Below are 15,581 nucleotides of genomic sequence, written 5' to 3' on the forward strand. Positions count from 1 at the left end.
TCTTTCTGTCTTCAGGTGAGTAAGGAAACAGCTCAGTGACAAACAAAAACACCTACAGGGCAGACAGAGCTGCTGGGAAGCAGCCATGCCCTGAGCCCTTTAGGCACAGTTATCCAGCTACATTTGTTCTTAAAGAATCATTCTAACTCATCCAACACACAAAAATCTGTCTATTAAAAACAAGAAGTAAATGTAAAGTCACACCTACCATTCTATGTAAGTTTACACGAAAATTCATGTTGTCATCATGTAAAAATGCATTGGCATACTGATCCTAATAAAAATAGAAAAGGCAAGATGTGGTAACTACATTTAAGAAACTCAACTGGGCATGGTGGCACATGCCCAATCTTCAGCATTTGGGAGGTAGAGACGGCAGGATCGGGAATTTGAGGTCATCCTGAACTAACTATACAGCCAATTTAATCCTAATGTGGACTGTATGAGACTCTAAGGGAAGACAGAAATACAATAAAAATAAAAAAAACAGAAAGACCAAGAAAGACAGGATGAAAGGGGCTAGTGAGACAATCACTCAGTGGGTAGACACTTGCCACCACGTTTGATGAACGAATTGAGTTTGATCCTGCAACCCACATTGCTGCAATCCAAAGCTGTCCTCTGACTTCCATATGCAAGAACATAGAAGTGTACATGCATGCATTCATACACACACATACATAGATAAATAAATACATAGACATGCATATGCATGCATTCATACACACACAGATAAATAAATACATAGAATTCATACATATATACATACATAAACAAATACATAGAAATGCATATGCATGCATTCATACACACACATAGATAAATAAATACACAGAAGTGCATATGCATGCATTCAAACACACATAAATACATAAATAAACACACAGAAGTATATATGCATGCATTCATACAAATATACACATAAATAAATACATAGAAGTGTATATGCATGCATTCATATACACACATACACATAAATAAATAAATACACTTTAAAAGATAGGAAGAAAGCTGGGATGGAAGTAGGGAAGGAGGGACAAAGGAAAAGAAGAAAAAAATTTGTTTTTTTTTGTTTTTTTTGTTTTTTTTGGTTTTCGAGACAGGGTTTCTCTGTGTAACCCTGGCTGTCCTGGGACTCACTCTGTAGACCAGGCTGGCCTCAAACTCAGAAATCTGCCTGCCTCTGCCTCCCAAGTGCTGGGATTAAGGTGTCTAGCACCACCCAGCTGAAAGGTAGGAAGAAAGGCAGGCAAGCAAACATACATGAATGCATACATTTGTAATAATCCATCCTACAAATCCTTCCTTTCCTTCCACAAACCCTAAAATAAGGTCTCCAGACTCAGCTGGCCTCCAACTCCGATGAAGCTAAGAACAGCTTTGAACTTCAGACCCTCCTGCCTTCACCACCACCTCTGAGTGCTGGGAGTGCAGGCACACCAGTTCATGCCAAGGCAGAGACTGAACCAAGTGCTTACCCAACTGAAACATAACTTCAGTCCAAATCCTTGGACCTTCATGAACTACTTTCAGGTCAGTTGGAGAACTAAAGTGACAGGCCTAGAGCAATTCTCTCAACCCCTTGCCTGCGCCATGAAAGTAAGTATAGTTTCCCAGGATGCCCTTAACTGGTCAAGATCTCTGAGAAAATTAAATATAATAAAGATTAAAAGCCAGGGATCTGAGACAAATGCTGAGAGGAATCTGCTTTCCTATTCTCTCTTCCTTCCCATCTGCCCAAGAAGTCAGCTGTGTCTGTGACAGCTTGGAGGCTCTCCTAGGGGCAAGACAATGCATGTGCAAGAGCCACATGAGGCTTTGGAATACGGCAGGCGTGCGCTGCTGGGAATGAGCACAGTACATCAGGAAACAACTGCTACACTGGCAGCACAGAAGCAGGCAAGACCCCATCTCTCCCTGGCTTTTAAAGATGATGGAAAAACCAACCTCTTCCCACAATGGATTGGAAATAAGGATCCCTTGGCCATTTCCCAATACTGCCCTGAGATCTGACATGCCTACAGACTCCAATTACTAGGAACTGTTACAATTTGTGAAAACAATTCCTTTAAAGATTTCCTTTGAAAGGTTTTTGAAAAGCAATTATACAAGGCCCACTGTTAATATGCAGCTCTTCCAGATCTGGCCTCCCCAGCCCCGTGGAAAGAGCTCATCTTCCCACAGAGAATACAAAAAGGGAGCCTGTGAGAGACCACTACACCCTGTGGATTACCTTGACTACTGCCTTAAGAAAACAAAGACAAGGACAAGGAATTCTGAAAGCAGAGGCTGAAGATATAAATTTAGTTCTAACCTAGCACAAGTCATCATGCTTGGGTGTCACCACAAACAACAAATTTGAGTCTAGATAATCCAGCCAAAAGAGCTTTCTCCCAGGGAAGCAGCAGCTTCCACAGCTAATCCTCGCTGACAATTGGACTAGTTTTCAAAGCACTGCCAAGACATCCTCCACGTCTATGAGGGTGCATTCCAAGAGATTAAATTAAGAAATTAAAGACCCAGCCTAAATGTGTCTGATACTACTCTATGGGCTAAGGACTCAAAATGAAGAGAAAGAGAAAAGGGAGGAAGCCTAAATGTAGGAGGGCTTTGGCTACTTTGTGGGTTCTTTTTTCTTCCACCCCTTCAAACCACCAACACTAGACAGGAGAGAAAAAATGGGATAGAGAGGAAAGTGTCATTATGCTTCAAATTCCTGCTGATTAAGGGTTTCCTTGGGGCAAATTTGGTCTTCAAAGTCAGGATATCTAATTTCTTCTTGTTGTTTCTTCTTTGCAAACAACTACTTAACAAACCACAACCTACAGCAACCCACCAACAACAACCCACATGATGCCTCATGGAGCCCTAGCATTTATACACCCACTGAAGAGTCCCAGAATTCAACTACCACATACTTGTAGAAACTACAGAAACTATCTGCAGCTGTCAATATCGTGCCCCTGCTAGTGCACGAGGCAAATCATTAGTTAGCTGTTATGGACAATCTGAAACAGCCCCAAATCCATCACCTAAGATTAAAATAAAAACATATCCTTGTAAGACTTATGTGTTTTTAAAGAAACCAAAATTCAGGGGCTGGAGAGATGGCTCAGCAGGTAAGAGCACTGACTGCTCTTCAGAAGGTCCTGAGTTCAAATCCCAGCAAGCACGTGGTGGCTCACAACCACCCGCAATGAGAGAACGTTCTCTTCGGGCTGGAGAGATGGCTGAGTGGTTAAGAGCACAGTCTGCTCTTCTAGAGGTCCTGAGCTCGATTCCCAGCAACCACACATACATACATAAAATAAATAAGTCTTTAAAAACAAAAGAAACCAAAATTCTCACTACATCTAATTGATAAACACCAGCATTCATCTCTTTCTGCTTCCTGACTGCAGATAACACAGAGAAAAAGATGCCTCAGGCTGCAACAGTCATGCTCCACAGCCGTGTCTTCCCCTCTGTAACAGACTATATCACCTCAAACTGAATCAAAAGAAATCCTCTTTGAAGTCCCCTTTTAAAAAATTACACTATTGTGTGTGTGAATATGTACACATGAACCACAAGCATAATGTGGACAGAACAGAACAGCTTGCAAGAGCCAGTCAGTTCTCTCCTTCCATCATGTGGCTCCCATGATGAAACTCATGTCATAGTCTTGGTAAAAAAGCAACTGCCTTTATCAGGGGAACCATGGCTCCACATGAAAACTGCTACTTGCCAGGTGGTGGTGGCACACGCCTTTAATCCCAGCACTTGGGGGGCATAGGCAGGCGGATTTCTGAGTTTGAGGCCAGCCTGGTCTACAGAGTGAGTTCCAGGACAGCCAGGGCTATACAGAGAAACCCTGTCTCAAAAAAACAAAAAAAACAAAAAAAAAACAACAACAACAACAAAAAAACAAAAAACAAAAAAAGAAAGAAAGAAAAAGAAAAGAAAAGAAAAAAGAAAACTGTTACTTACTTGGAATTTGGTTACAGAAATGTGACTCATCCCCACCTCCTTCTTCCTTCAGGTCTTACTTACCACCAAAATACAACCATTCTCCTGTTTCTCTTCTGTTCTCTACCCCCCAAGATAACTTAGATCTTTTTCAATTCACTAAATACAAGATACAACACGGGAAGTTCCAAAGGGAAATGATTGGTTTTCAGACATTTGAAATCTTTGGTTAGAACTGTTAAAGGCATAATATGGCGGGGACGGAGCTCAGCTGGAATAGTTCTGTCTAGCATGTACGAAGCAACCCCAGCACCACATAAAACCATATTTGGTGTTGTGCTGGGTACTGTGATTCCTACACAGAGGAGGCAGACAAAAAGGTCACAAGTTCAAGGTCATCCACAACTACACAAGGGAGCTCCAGGGCAGCTTGGACTCTAATAGACCCTCTCTCTGTCTTTAAAAAAAAAAAGGTAATGGATGGAGTGCCAGCCAGAATCACCCATCCTATTCTCAACTACCACAATTACCATACCAGCTGTATCTGACTTTAAATGGAATCTTGTGTATTCCAGGCTTGCCACAAACTCACTATTACAGCAAAATAGTGAAAGCCTTGAAATTCTATCCTCCTGCCTCCACCTCCAGACTGCTGAGCTTATAGGCCTGTAACATGCCAGGCTTTTTAGATGGTACTAGGAGTCACAGCCAGGGCTTCGTGAATGACTGGAGCTACATTTCCAGCACTGTTAACTCGTCTAATAAATGCTGAGTCTACAGAGTATGCCAGATAAGGAGGCCAGTGGTGCTGAAGGCAAAGGCCCTGTTACCTCAATTCATGTTCTGGAAGGAGATGGACAACACAAAAACCCTTCAAGTCATGGACCAGAAGTGGGTGGGCAGAAAAGAGCTCTCTGGAAGACATCAACTCACACACAAGACTCCCAGTAGAACCTACCTCTGCAATGCATGTGAGGATAATCAGACAGAGCTTGCCACTGTGAAGCCTGTGTTCATCTGTAAAGAAAAAAACAAAACAAACTCTTCTCTGTACATGATCCAAGCCACATGTCAGAGAGAACAGAGGTACATGATAAAAAGGAGCAGTTGTAGTTCACATGATCCAAGCCACATGTCAAGAAAACAGAGGCGCGCATCATAAAAAGGAGCGGTTGTAGTTCACATGATCCAAACCACATGTCAGAGAGAACAGAGGCGCATCATAAAAAGGAGCGGTTGTAGTTCACATTCCACAAAGCCAGGAGGGAAGAGCTGGGGAGACACTTCAGTCAGATAAGTGCTTGCCTTGCTTGCAAGCATGTGGATCTCAATCCAATTTTATGTAAAACACCTTGTATGCAATATACCCTTGTACCCCAGGTCTGTGAAGACAAGAACAGGATCCTGGATGATCACTAGCTGGCCTACTCCGTGAGTTTTCTAGGCTGGTAAGAAACCTGTCTCAAAAAAAAGGGTGGATGGTGCCTGAGGAATGACACATACACAAACTCATGCACAGGCATGTACCTGTATACAGTTGAAACACCCATACACACATGAATCAAAACCAAGATGGGCCAGGCAGCAGTGGCACCCGCCTTTAATCCCAGCGCTTGGGAGGCAGAGGCAGGTGGATTTCTAAGTTCCAGGCCAGCCTGGTCTACAGAGTGAGTTCCAGGATAGCCAGGACTACACAGAGAAACCCTGTCTCAAAAAAACAACAAAACAAACAAAAAACAGGATAGTACTGAAGTCCTGTTCCCCTCCTAGGCAAAGGAATTTCCACAGAAGATGTTTTTAATCCTGGTAGCTTGTAACATATGTGTCTAGCATGTAAACCTTATACCCACACTTATGATCATGCCCCTGCCTTTTCTTCCAGGGCTGGGGTTGACACCAGAGTGTTACGTGTGATAAGCAAGAGTTCCACAACTGAACTCTCCTCCCTACCCTTAAAGCCTACTTTAAAGATCAAGCAGACTTCTCTTTAAGGTAACACCACCAAAGACAATAATACCAAGGGTTTTTAAAAGGCCTTAAAAGCAGAATGAAAACATAAAATTCCAGAAAAAGAATAGAAAGGAATGACTGAGGATTCAACAATATAATAAAATCTGTTTTTAAGAACTGAAGAGCAGGGGGCTAGAAAGATGACTCAGCAGTTAAGAGCACTGACTGCTGATCCAGAGGTCTTGAGTTCAATTCCCAGCAACCACATGGTGGCTCACAACCATCTGTAATGGGATCTGATGCTTCTTCTGGTATGTCTGAAGACAGCGACAGCATACTCATATACGTAAGTAAATAAATCTTTAAAAAAACCCTAAGTAGGAGGTTCACATTTATTTTATTACTGTACTATTTACTTTATCATACTTCACACCATACAAACCAATTATAAGCATTTTACATTGCTGCAAACGTGGGTCACTGGTTAAGAGTGTTTTTTCAGAGGACCAAAATTCAGTTCCCAACATAAATATGAGATAGCTCACACAGTCTGTAACTGTACCTGGCACCCACATACACACACACACACACACACACATACACACAATGAATAAATAAATAAATCTAAAGGAAAGATTTTTATAGATGTCAACTGATACATACTTTTTTTTAAAGCTTTTATTTTAGGTATATGAGTACACTGTAGCTGTCTTCAGACACATCAGAAGAGGGCATCTGATCCCATTACAGATGGTTGTGAGCCACCATGTGGTTGTTGGAAATTGAACTCAGGGCCTCTGGAAGAACAGTCAGTGCTCTTAACTGCTGAGCCATCTCTCCAGCCCAATACATATATTTTTTCAACAGGTATCTCAGAGCCAGGCACGGTAATAAACACCTTTAATCCCAGCACTTGGATGGCAGAGGCAGATGGATCTCTGTGAGTTCAAGGCCAGCCTGAACTACATAGTGAGTTCCAGACTAGTCATCTATAAGGTGAGAAACTTTCTCTAACACAAACAAACAAAAGAAAAAGATGTCTTGTTGGGACAAAGAAACTGTTAGTTCTGCTCTCCTAAGCTCATGATGTGAGCCTGGGGGTGTGGTTAGTGGGAGGGCATTTGATTTCATGGGGAAGGCCATACATTTCATCCCCGGCACCACAGAAAAAAAGCATAAGAATTATAATAATAGTAGAAATGATAATGCGATCTTGTAGCCAGGGCATGGTACAGCAGGTCTTAAGCTAAAACAGGGAGAGAGACTGACAAAAAAAAAAAAAAAAAAAAAAAAAAAAAAAAAAAAGCCACGAACAGCCATTTTGAAATTAACTATTCATCATATTTAACCTTGTCCTTAGCCATATTTAAATTGCTTGCTGGCAAAATGTATTGCACTCTACAGACACTGTGACTACCCATACTGGCTATTAATTAGTCTTTAATCTGGGCTTGTATTTATGAACATGAAGTGACCAGGACAGAGGCTTATAAAACTGTTAAGAGCTAAAACTACATTCTAAGAGCCTCAGTTTACTGTGTTACGTCAGCACAGTAGAAGTCACTTTCTGGGTCGTAGCCAGCAGACTCTCTCCTCTGTGGTTGCTGCAGTATTTGCAGAGAAAGGAAGAAGCTAGCCATGCCATGAAGAAGCAGTAGCCTCAGGAAACTCAGACACACAGGAGTCCTGCCTGTTATCCTGGCCTGCCCGCTCTCACTTGGCCAAGTCTCAAAGATTGTTGTTAGGAGTTGGTTACATGGAGTATCTGCATGTAGTTACCCGTGTGCAGCTCTTATTCTTGAAGGAATGCCATGAAATACGAGAAGTCCATTTTCAGGCAGAAATCTCCAATAGCAAACACACCATCTGACCACAGCACAGGTTAGCCTCACACCGTTCCCAGGCTCCTTTTAACTCTGGTCACTCTCCATTTCCCATACTGACCTTTCACCTTCCTAATCTCTATCTACCAGTTTTTTCTTCTCTCTCCAGAGTCCCTGAACCTGCTTTTCCTTCATTTCTAGAACTCTTAAAAACCCTCATAACAGAAACCTGCTCACGTGGCAAACAAAAGCCTTCTAAAGTACAAACCATGCTGAAGGGAACTTCAGACAACCTCAATACATAGTCTTGTCACAAAAAGTAAAGCAGCAAAGCAATCAATTTTAAAAATTTTTGGTTCTATAATATAGTTGACTTTTATATATGGGAATATGAAGTTACTTATGGTCTATAAGTTAGTAACACAAGTGGGCATGGTAGTGCACATATATAATTCCAGCACTTGTACAAACAGGAGGATCAACAGGTCAAGGCTGGCCTCTACAACAGAACAAGTCTGAGGCAGCCTGGGATACTTGAGACCTAGAAAAAAAAAGAAGAGAAAAGGATAGGTAGAAAGAGAAGTGGAGAGAGGGAGAGGGAAAGGGGGAACAGAGGAGAGGAGAAGAGAGGAGAGGAGAGGAGAGGAGAGGAGAAGAGAGGAGAGGAGAAGAAAAGAGAGGAGAGGAGAGGAGAGGAGAGGAGAGGAGAGGAGAGGAGAGGGAAAGGGGAAAAAACCCACTTATGTTTATACCTACCCATAGACTCGAGCTAAATCTAGCCTTTATCAGAGAAGCCTCTTATCTCAACAGCCCGTGGGTTGGTGGCCTGAATGAAAAAGGGCCCCATAGGCCCACTGGGAGTAGCACTAACAGGAGGTGTGGCCTTGGTGGAGTGGGTGTGGCCTTGGTGGAGTAACCATTAGGAGTGGTTTCAGATGGTCAGCCAGACCCACTCTCTCTCTCCCTGCTGCCTGCAGATCCAAATTAGAAGTCCTATTCCAACACTATGTCTGCCTACATGCTGCCATAATTCCTGCCACAAATATCTATGGACTAAATCTCTGAACTCTAAGCCAGCCCCAATTAAATGTTCTTTATAAGAGTTACCATGGTCACACTGTCTCTTTACAGCAATAGAAACCCTAATGAAGACCCCATAACTGACAAAAGTGTCGAAAATAAGTACTGGTTGAGTACTCTAAGCAGAACAGCTATCTCACCACTCTGTGGCTCAGGAACCATCAGAGAAGGAACAGAAAAGAAGTGAGCTCCAGAGGATAAGGAGACCCGCAGCAAAGGGCAGCTTCTGCATATGGCACAGCTACACTCATGAGTTCACTATAGCTGTGCTTACAGCACAAGACCTACACAAGATTGCACATCAACATTTCTTTTTTCTTTTCTTTTTCCCCCAAGACAGGGGTTCTCTGTGTAGCCCTGGCTGTCCTGAAACTCACTCTGTAGACCAGGCTGGCCTCGAACTCAGAAATCCACCTGCCTCTGCCTCCCAAATTCTGGGATTAAAGGCATGCGCCACCACTGCCTGGCAGACATCAACATTTCATCATGGATATGGAAGGCCCCATGAGGCTGCATCCTTCCCTCTGGAACTACTGACAATTAACAGCTGTTGGGATTGCTCTTGCTCTAGAAAATAACTTCCCATCCACACCTGAGCAAGAAATTTGAAATTAAACTGGGGTTGAGAGGCACTACAGAGGGTTCCATTTCCAGCTCCTACTACACAGCTCACAACTATCTGTAGCCACCGTTCCAGGAGCTCCAGCACCCTCCAGCACCCTCCAGCACCCTCTTCTGACCTCCATAGGCTCCTGCACAAGAGCACATGTGCTTGGTGCACAAACATGACCTAAGGTGCAAGACACACTCACATATGCACACACACACACAAAAAAAATAAAATCAAGTAAAAAAAATCACACATAAAATTAAATACACAAAAGGAAGCCAGGAAGTACATGGGGGATGCAGGGGGTGGGGGTAGGGTGCATGGAGGTATGCAGAGATGACAAAGCAATTGAAAGCACTGGCTATTCTTCCAGAGGGCCTGAATTCAATTTCTGGCACCCTCATGGTAGCTTACAACCATCTAAAAACTGTACTCCCATGGGACCTGATGCCCTCTTCTGGTGTACACACACAGAGACAAAACACTCCTATCGGTAAATAAACAAATGTTTAGAAGAGAAGAGGCCTTCAGTGGGAGGAGAAAGATCAAAGATCGGGACTTCACACTTCTGCATGCTTTAATCCCACAGCCACAGAGGCAAAGGCAGGTAGATTTTATTATGAGTTCAAGGCCAACTTTGTCTATATAATGAGTGTCAGGCCACACAGGGGTATACAGTGAGTCCCTGACTTAAAATTCAAATACAAATAAAGAAAATTTAAATCTGACTAGAAAACTACTCAAATTTGTTATATAAATGTATAAAACTGTCAATTTTGTAAAAAGAAAAAGAAAGAGAAAGACTTGAGGGATAACTGAAGAAACTTAAATATGGACTGATTTTTTTATGCTATTAGAGAGCCATTGTTGATTTTTTTTTTAGATATAATAATGACATTTTAGATATCTAGAAAAATATTTTCAATTTCTAAAGATGCACGCCAAAGTACTTAAATGTAAGTAGAGTGTTGTTTGTGATTTCCTTTAAAAGAATACAGCCAACCCAGCACTTGGGAGGCAGAGGCAGGCGGATTTCTGAGTTCGAGGCCAGCCTGGTCTACAGCATGAGTTCCAAGACAGCCAGGGCTACACAGAGAAACCCTGTCTCAAAAAAACAAACAACAAAAAAACCCAAAACAAATAAAAAGAAAACAACAGTAAAATACAAAAAGGAATTTAGAGGCAAACCAAATACAGCAAACTGTCAGTGGGATGCAGGTGAGGCTCTTAGAGTTTGGCTCATAAGGGAATTCCTCATGCCCGTTAATCCCACCTACCCTACTTCTCACACAGAGTCTCCATCCACCTACCAAGACTTGGTAATTTTTGTAGAAATCAACTTTTTTCCTTTTTATTTTTAAGCACTCTCCTCCAACACCAGGTTTTCCCAACACCACCTAGTTATCACCCGGAAGTGAAAAATCACTCTTTTCCAGAAACCTCATCCATCACCTCCACAGTAGGTCCCAAAGATTCATCTGTCAAAGCCCCAAATATGGCCACTGCTCTTTGATGTGAGCCACCTGCCACACCTCCCAAGGCACGCCTTACCTTTTGTGTCCTGCATGACGATTGAGCTATACTTTAAGAAGGTAATCAGTAGATTGCTGGTCTGTGCATCCGCATCCAGTGAGAGCTCCACAGAACTTATAACTGGAATAGAACAGATAAAACACTTAGCCCATAACATAGTCCACCTAACACTTCTACCCACATAGCCAATTTGCCAGCAGGCAAGAAAATGACTAAATAAGCTTTTCCCACAACAGAAGGAGGACCCAGTACTTTCCATAAAACTTTGAGCTACTCTTACTAGGCCTCTGAGCCCCTCTACCCCACACTCCCCCAAAGCCTGTCAATGTTCTGTATCTGTCACCTAGTACTGAGAGTTCTTCTCCGAATGTCCTAGAAAAGGATGTTGATTCCATTCTCACCCCAAGTAAAAAGACTGTCATTTCTAACTAGAGGAAAAAGTTACACTGAACATAAATGAGCTTTACTTTGATGGCTCTCTCACTTAAAATAAAGAGTTCTTCCAAATAAAGAGAAATTTTGCTCAATCCTGAGAACAAGTACCAAGATGAAAGGAGCAAGGCTGAGGTCCCGAACTCTGCCCTGCAGAGTGGCCCAGGAAACCAGGCAGAGAACACGTGACTCGACCAACCTGCAGAGTGGCCCAGAACGGGAAACTATAGCGCAGTATCAGACAGAGAACATGTGCCTCCATCGACTAGCACCCTGGGGTGGATTTACAAGTCCAGCCCTGTCTGCAAGAGAAGATCCTTTTGCAGACTCTCCCAGCCTCCTGAGTCATGGCCCAGAGACAAGGGGAAGAGACAAGAGAACAAGGGGAAGTCAGACCAGAACTGACCCAACCAAAACAGCTTTAACTTAGAGCTCCCAAGATTCAAAGACTTTAAATTAGAATTAGTCAGCTTGTTAAGTGTTTTAAATGTCTAAAATGGAATACATATACAAAAAGAGCCTCAAGATGGCACAGGATGTTTGAAAACCTACAGCCTTCTGCTATATTTTAAACTATAAACACACTGCTAGGTTTGGGGTTTTAGTCATAATATATATTCATAACCATTATGGATCCCTCTGGACTTATTACAATGCAATGCAGAGGACATTTATTAACAATGGGAAACACTGTACATTATGGTTCCACAATACACAGCAAAAAAAAAGCTATGAAAAGAAATTAGCATGTTCAATCCTTGGCTCTTTTCCCATAATGTGGCTGCAAAGAACAAATACAAGATAAATTTATTTTTGTATTGAAATATTAAAATATTTCCTAGCAGACTGAGCTACAGAGTGAGTCCCTGTCTCAAAAACAAACGAACCTAAAAGGTTTTAATTCATGTTACAGCCTAATAGCACAGGCTATCATCTCAAACCACAGCCACTTTGGACTCAGAACCCATAATCATTCCTTTGTTATCTAACTAGTATGCGGACGTTTTACCCTACTCACACACAGTGATAACTAGAAAACTCTCTTATATAATATAGTAGAAATATAGAACTATATGTATTTTTAGTTTACCAGAAAGTCCTCTCATGCCAAGGCGGAGTTGTCAAATGTCAAGTCTGAGCTGCGAACAAATGTTACAGCTAACTGCTGGCTTTTAAAAATAATAGTGCCAGTGACATACCTTTAAATATAACTGGGCTACAGAGCAGCACTATAATTAAAAACCAAAAGTTGAAAATAAGGCCATAATACTTAGGACCCCTACAGAAAGTAAGTTAGGGGAGAATAAAAAAAGGACAAATAAAATAAAGACAGAACCAGATCCCTCACAAACTAAAATCTCCTTCCTAAGCAAGCTTCATTCCTTAATCGTTGGCTTCATAATTTTTCCCAGTAGCTTTTGTCAAGAGAGACAGTCATCTGAAAGATCGTCCCACTAGAACACTAAAGGCTCAGTGGTTGTAGGTAAGCACAAATCCTGCATTGCATAATCAAGTGTGTGGGTGAAGTGTTCACAATCAACAGTTTGAAAGGCAGTGCTCGGAAGCCTCCAAAGCCCAGCATCACACGGAGCTGAGATATATATACACTCACACTCACAACCACACACACATGGCTGTGGATATCCATGGAAACTAGGCAAGCTTCATCCTTAAAGAGCAAGTACAGTGTTTCCATTGGCTTATCCAGTGACCTGAATAAACAGCCGGGAAGGCAATCCACACTACGCTTCTTCTCATTAAGATATTTTCGAATTTGGCTTTCAACTCTAAACAGATCCAATTTGCTGTCATAGATCTGGATATCAATGACACCTCCGTGCTGTACTTCTCTGCTTCGTATATTGCACGAGTACCACGTAAAAATGTAAGGGGCTAGGGCTGGAGAGATGGCTTAGTGGTTAAGAGCACTGACTGCTCTTTCAGAGATCCTGAATTCGATTCCCAGCAACCACGTGGATGCCCTCTTCTGGTGTGTCTGAAGACAGCTACAGTGTACTCATATACATAAAATAAATAAATCTTTAAAAAAAATGTAGGGGCTAAGTCAGGCAGTGGTGGTGCTCGTTTTTAATCTCAGCACTCTGGAAACAGGCTAGTGGATCTGTGAGTTCCAGGCCAGCCTGATCTACAGAGCAAGTTCCAGGACAGCCAGGGCTACACAGAGAAACCTTCTCTGGGGGTGTAGGGGGAGCTGGAGTGGGAAAAAAAACTTGATAATAATGTGCAAAGCACTAGTTAGGACTGGGGGGGGGGAATTAAAAGAAACAAAGAGGGAGGGACATTTTACTTATGAACCGGACACATAAAGGATCAAAGTTAGATTTCTTAACATTTTAAAACCATTATTGGGCTGCAGAGATGGCTCAGTGGTTAAGGGCACCAACAGCTCTTCTAGAGGTCCTGTGTTCAATTCCCAGCAACCACATGGTGGCTCACAACCATCTGTAATGGGATCTGATGCCATCTTCTAGTGTGTCTGAAGACAACTATAGTGTATTCATACATAAAATAAAAATAAATCTTTAAAAATAAAAAAAATTTTAAAAAACATTATTAGTGTTGTTGTTGTTGAGCTCATATGTGTTATAACATTCATATGAAGGGGACGTCTCTCTTTCTACCTTTATGTTGATAGCTAGGGATCTAACTCAGGTTCTCAGGCTTATAGAGCAAGCACTTTTCCTCACTGAACCATCTTGTCTATCCCAAAGTTGAATATTATTTTATATACATTACACAAAACAAGTTCAACATTTGAAGAATAACATCAAGTATTAATGTATATATTTATTTAATTGTTTCAGACAGGGTCTCATAAAGCCCAGGTTGGTCTCAAACTCATTATATAGCTGAAGATGATCTTGAACTTCTGATTCTCCACATCCCTCACCATGTGCCCCCATGCTGACTTTTATAAGGTGCTGGCAATCAAGCACTCGGCCACTGAGCTACAGCCTTCACCATATATAATAAAATAATACATATCCCCTGAGCCTCTCCAATAACCCAAGAGTCCTTGCAGGACAAGCGTTAGTCAGTGTGGTACAGTCACTTTCAGCTCTTTCCGAATTCTAAGACTACCTAAGAAGGACAAACCAGGCTTATACTATTTCTTGGGCTGTGTTTGATTGTTTGGGGTATTTTAAGACAAGAACTCTCTATGTACACCTGGCTGTCCCAGCACTCAGTATATAGACCAGGCTGGCCTCAAACTCAGAGATTTCTACCTGCCTCTGCCTCCCAAGAGCTAGGATTAAAGATGTGTCACTACCACAACCCTGGCTACTAATTTTTTGAGATGTTTCATGCAGCCAAGGCTGGCCTTGAATTGATCCTTCTGCCTCTAGCTCCTCCAGCTGAGATTACAGGTATACACTACCACACATAGCTTTAAATAGTTCCTTTCTTTTTATTCTTTTAAAATTTAGTTTCAGTCAGGTGGTAGTGGTGCACGCACACAAGTCTACAGGGCTGAAGTGTTGCATGCTCTGGTACATATCAGTTGCCTGATATGGGTGATGGGAACTGAACTCAGGTCCTCTGTAACAGAAGTGTGTGCTCTTAGCCACTAAGCCATATCTGCAGCCCCTATATGTTTCTTACACACACAGAAGAAACACTCTACTCAACTATCTTTCCAAATTTTTCTCTGGAACTTCAGAGCCTAAAGTATCATCATCCCATACTTCCTTTTGGGGGGGGGGGCGCATTAGTAACAAGTGTTTCTCATTTTTAATCAATTAATTAATTAATTAATTAACATCCCCTCAGAGTCCCTCACCCATCCCTATACCTCTGAGAGGGTGGGGCCCCTCTGGGTATCCCCCAACCCTGGTACATCAAGTCTCTGTAGGATTAGGCGTATCCTCTCCCAATAAGGCCAATCAAGGCAGCCCTCTGCTATATATGGGGCAGTGGAGGGAGCTTGGTCCAGTCCAGGTATGATGCTCTTTGATTGGAGACCGTATTCTTTGTCCCCTGGGCTGGTGTCAAATCACTGTGCTGAAGTGATCCTTCCATTTCAGACTCCCAAATGCTGGGAATATTATGCATATGACACTGCCCCCAACTCAAACAAATTCTTCCTTTCCCTTTTCTTTTTCCTTCCCATCTTTTTTCTCCTCTGTCTTGGGAGATAAAACCTAGGGTTCATGCATGATGGGCAAGCACTCTATCACTAAATT

General features: G+C 42.2%; 1 protein-coding gene and 1 long non-coding RNA gene across 5 annotated transcripts in view; one reads left to right on the forward strand and one right to left on the reverse strand.

The window, feature by feature from the left end:
- Armh3 (armadillo like helical domain containing 3) overlaps positions 1-15,581 on the reverse strand; it is a 180,397-nt gene that overhangs the window by 114,641 nt on the left and 50,175 nt on the right. For all 4 annotated transcript variants that reach the window (XM_031390496.1, XM_031390498.1, XM_031390499.1 and 1 more), the window contains 3 exons: positions 10,963-11,064; positions 4,907-4,965; positions 209-274 (listed from right to left, as the gene is read on the reverse strand). In XM_031390496.1, coding sequence (XP_031246356.1) covers positions 209-274; positions 4,907-4,965; positions 10,963-11,064 — 227 coding nt within the window. The remainder of the gene's footprint in view (positions 1-208; positions 275-4,906; positions 4,966-10,962; positions 11,065-15,581) is intronic.
- Positions 5,057-6,851, forward strand: LOC116103932. The gene is made up of 3 exons (XR_004123633.1): positions 5,057-5,396; positions 5,831-5,940; positions 6,766-6,851. It is a non-coding gene; the product is annotated as an uncharacterized LOC116103932 (long non-coding RNA).

Source organism: Mastomys coucha, unplaced genomic scaffold (genome assembly GCF_008632895.1).
Source record: "Mastomys coucha isolate ucsf_1 unplaced genomic scaffold, UCSF_Mcou_1 pScaffold21, whole genome shotgun sequence".
Taxonomy (NCBI): domain Eukaryota; kingdom Metazoa; phylum Chordata; class Mammalia; order Rodentia; family Muridae; genus Mastomys; species Mastomys coucha.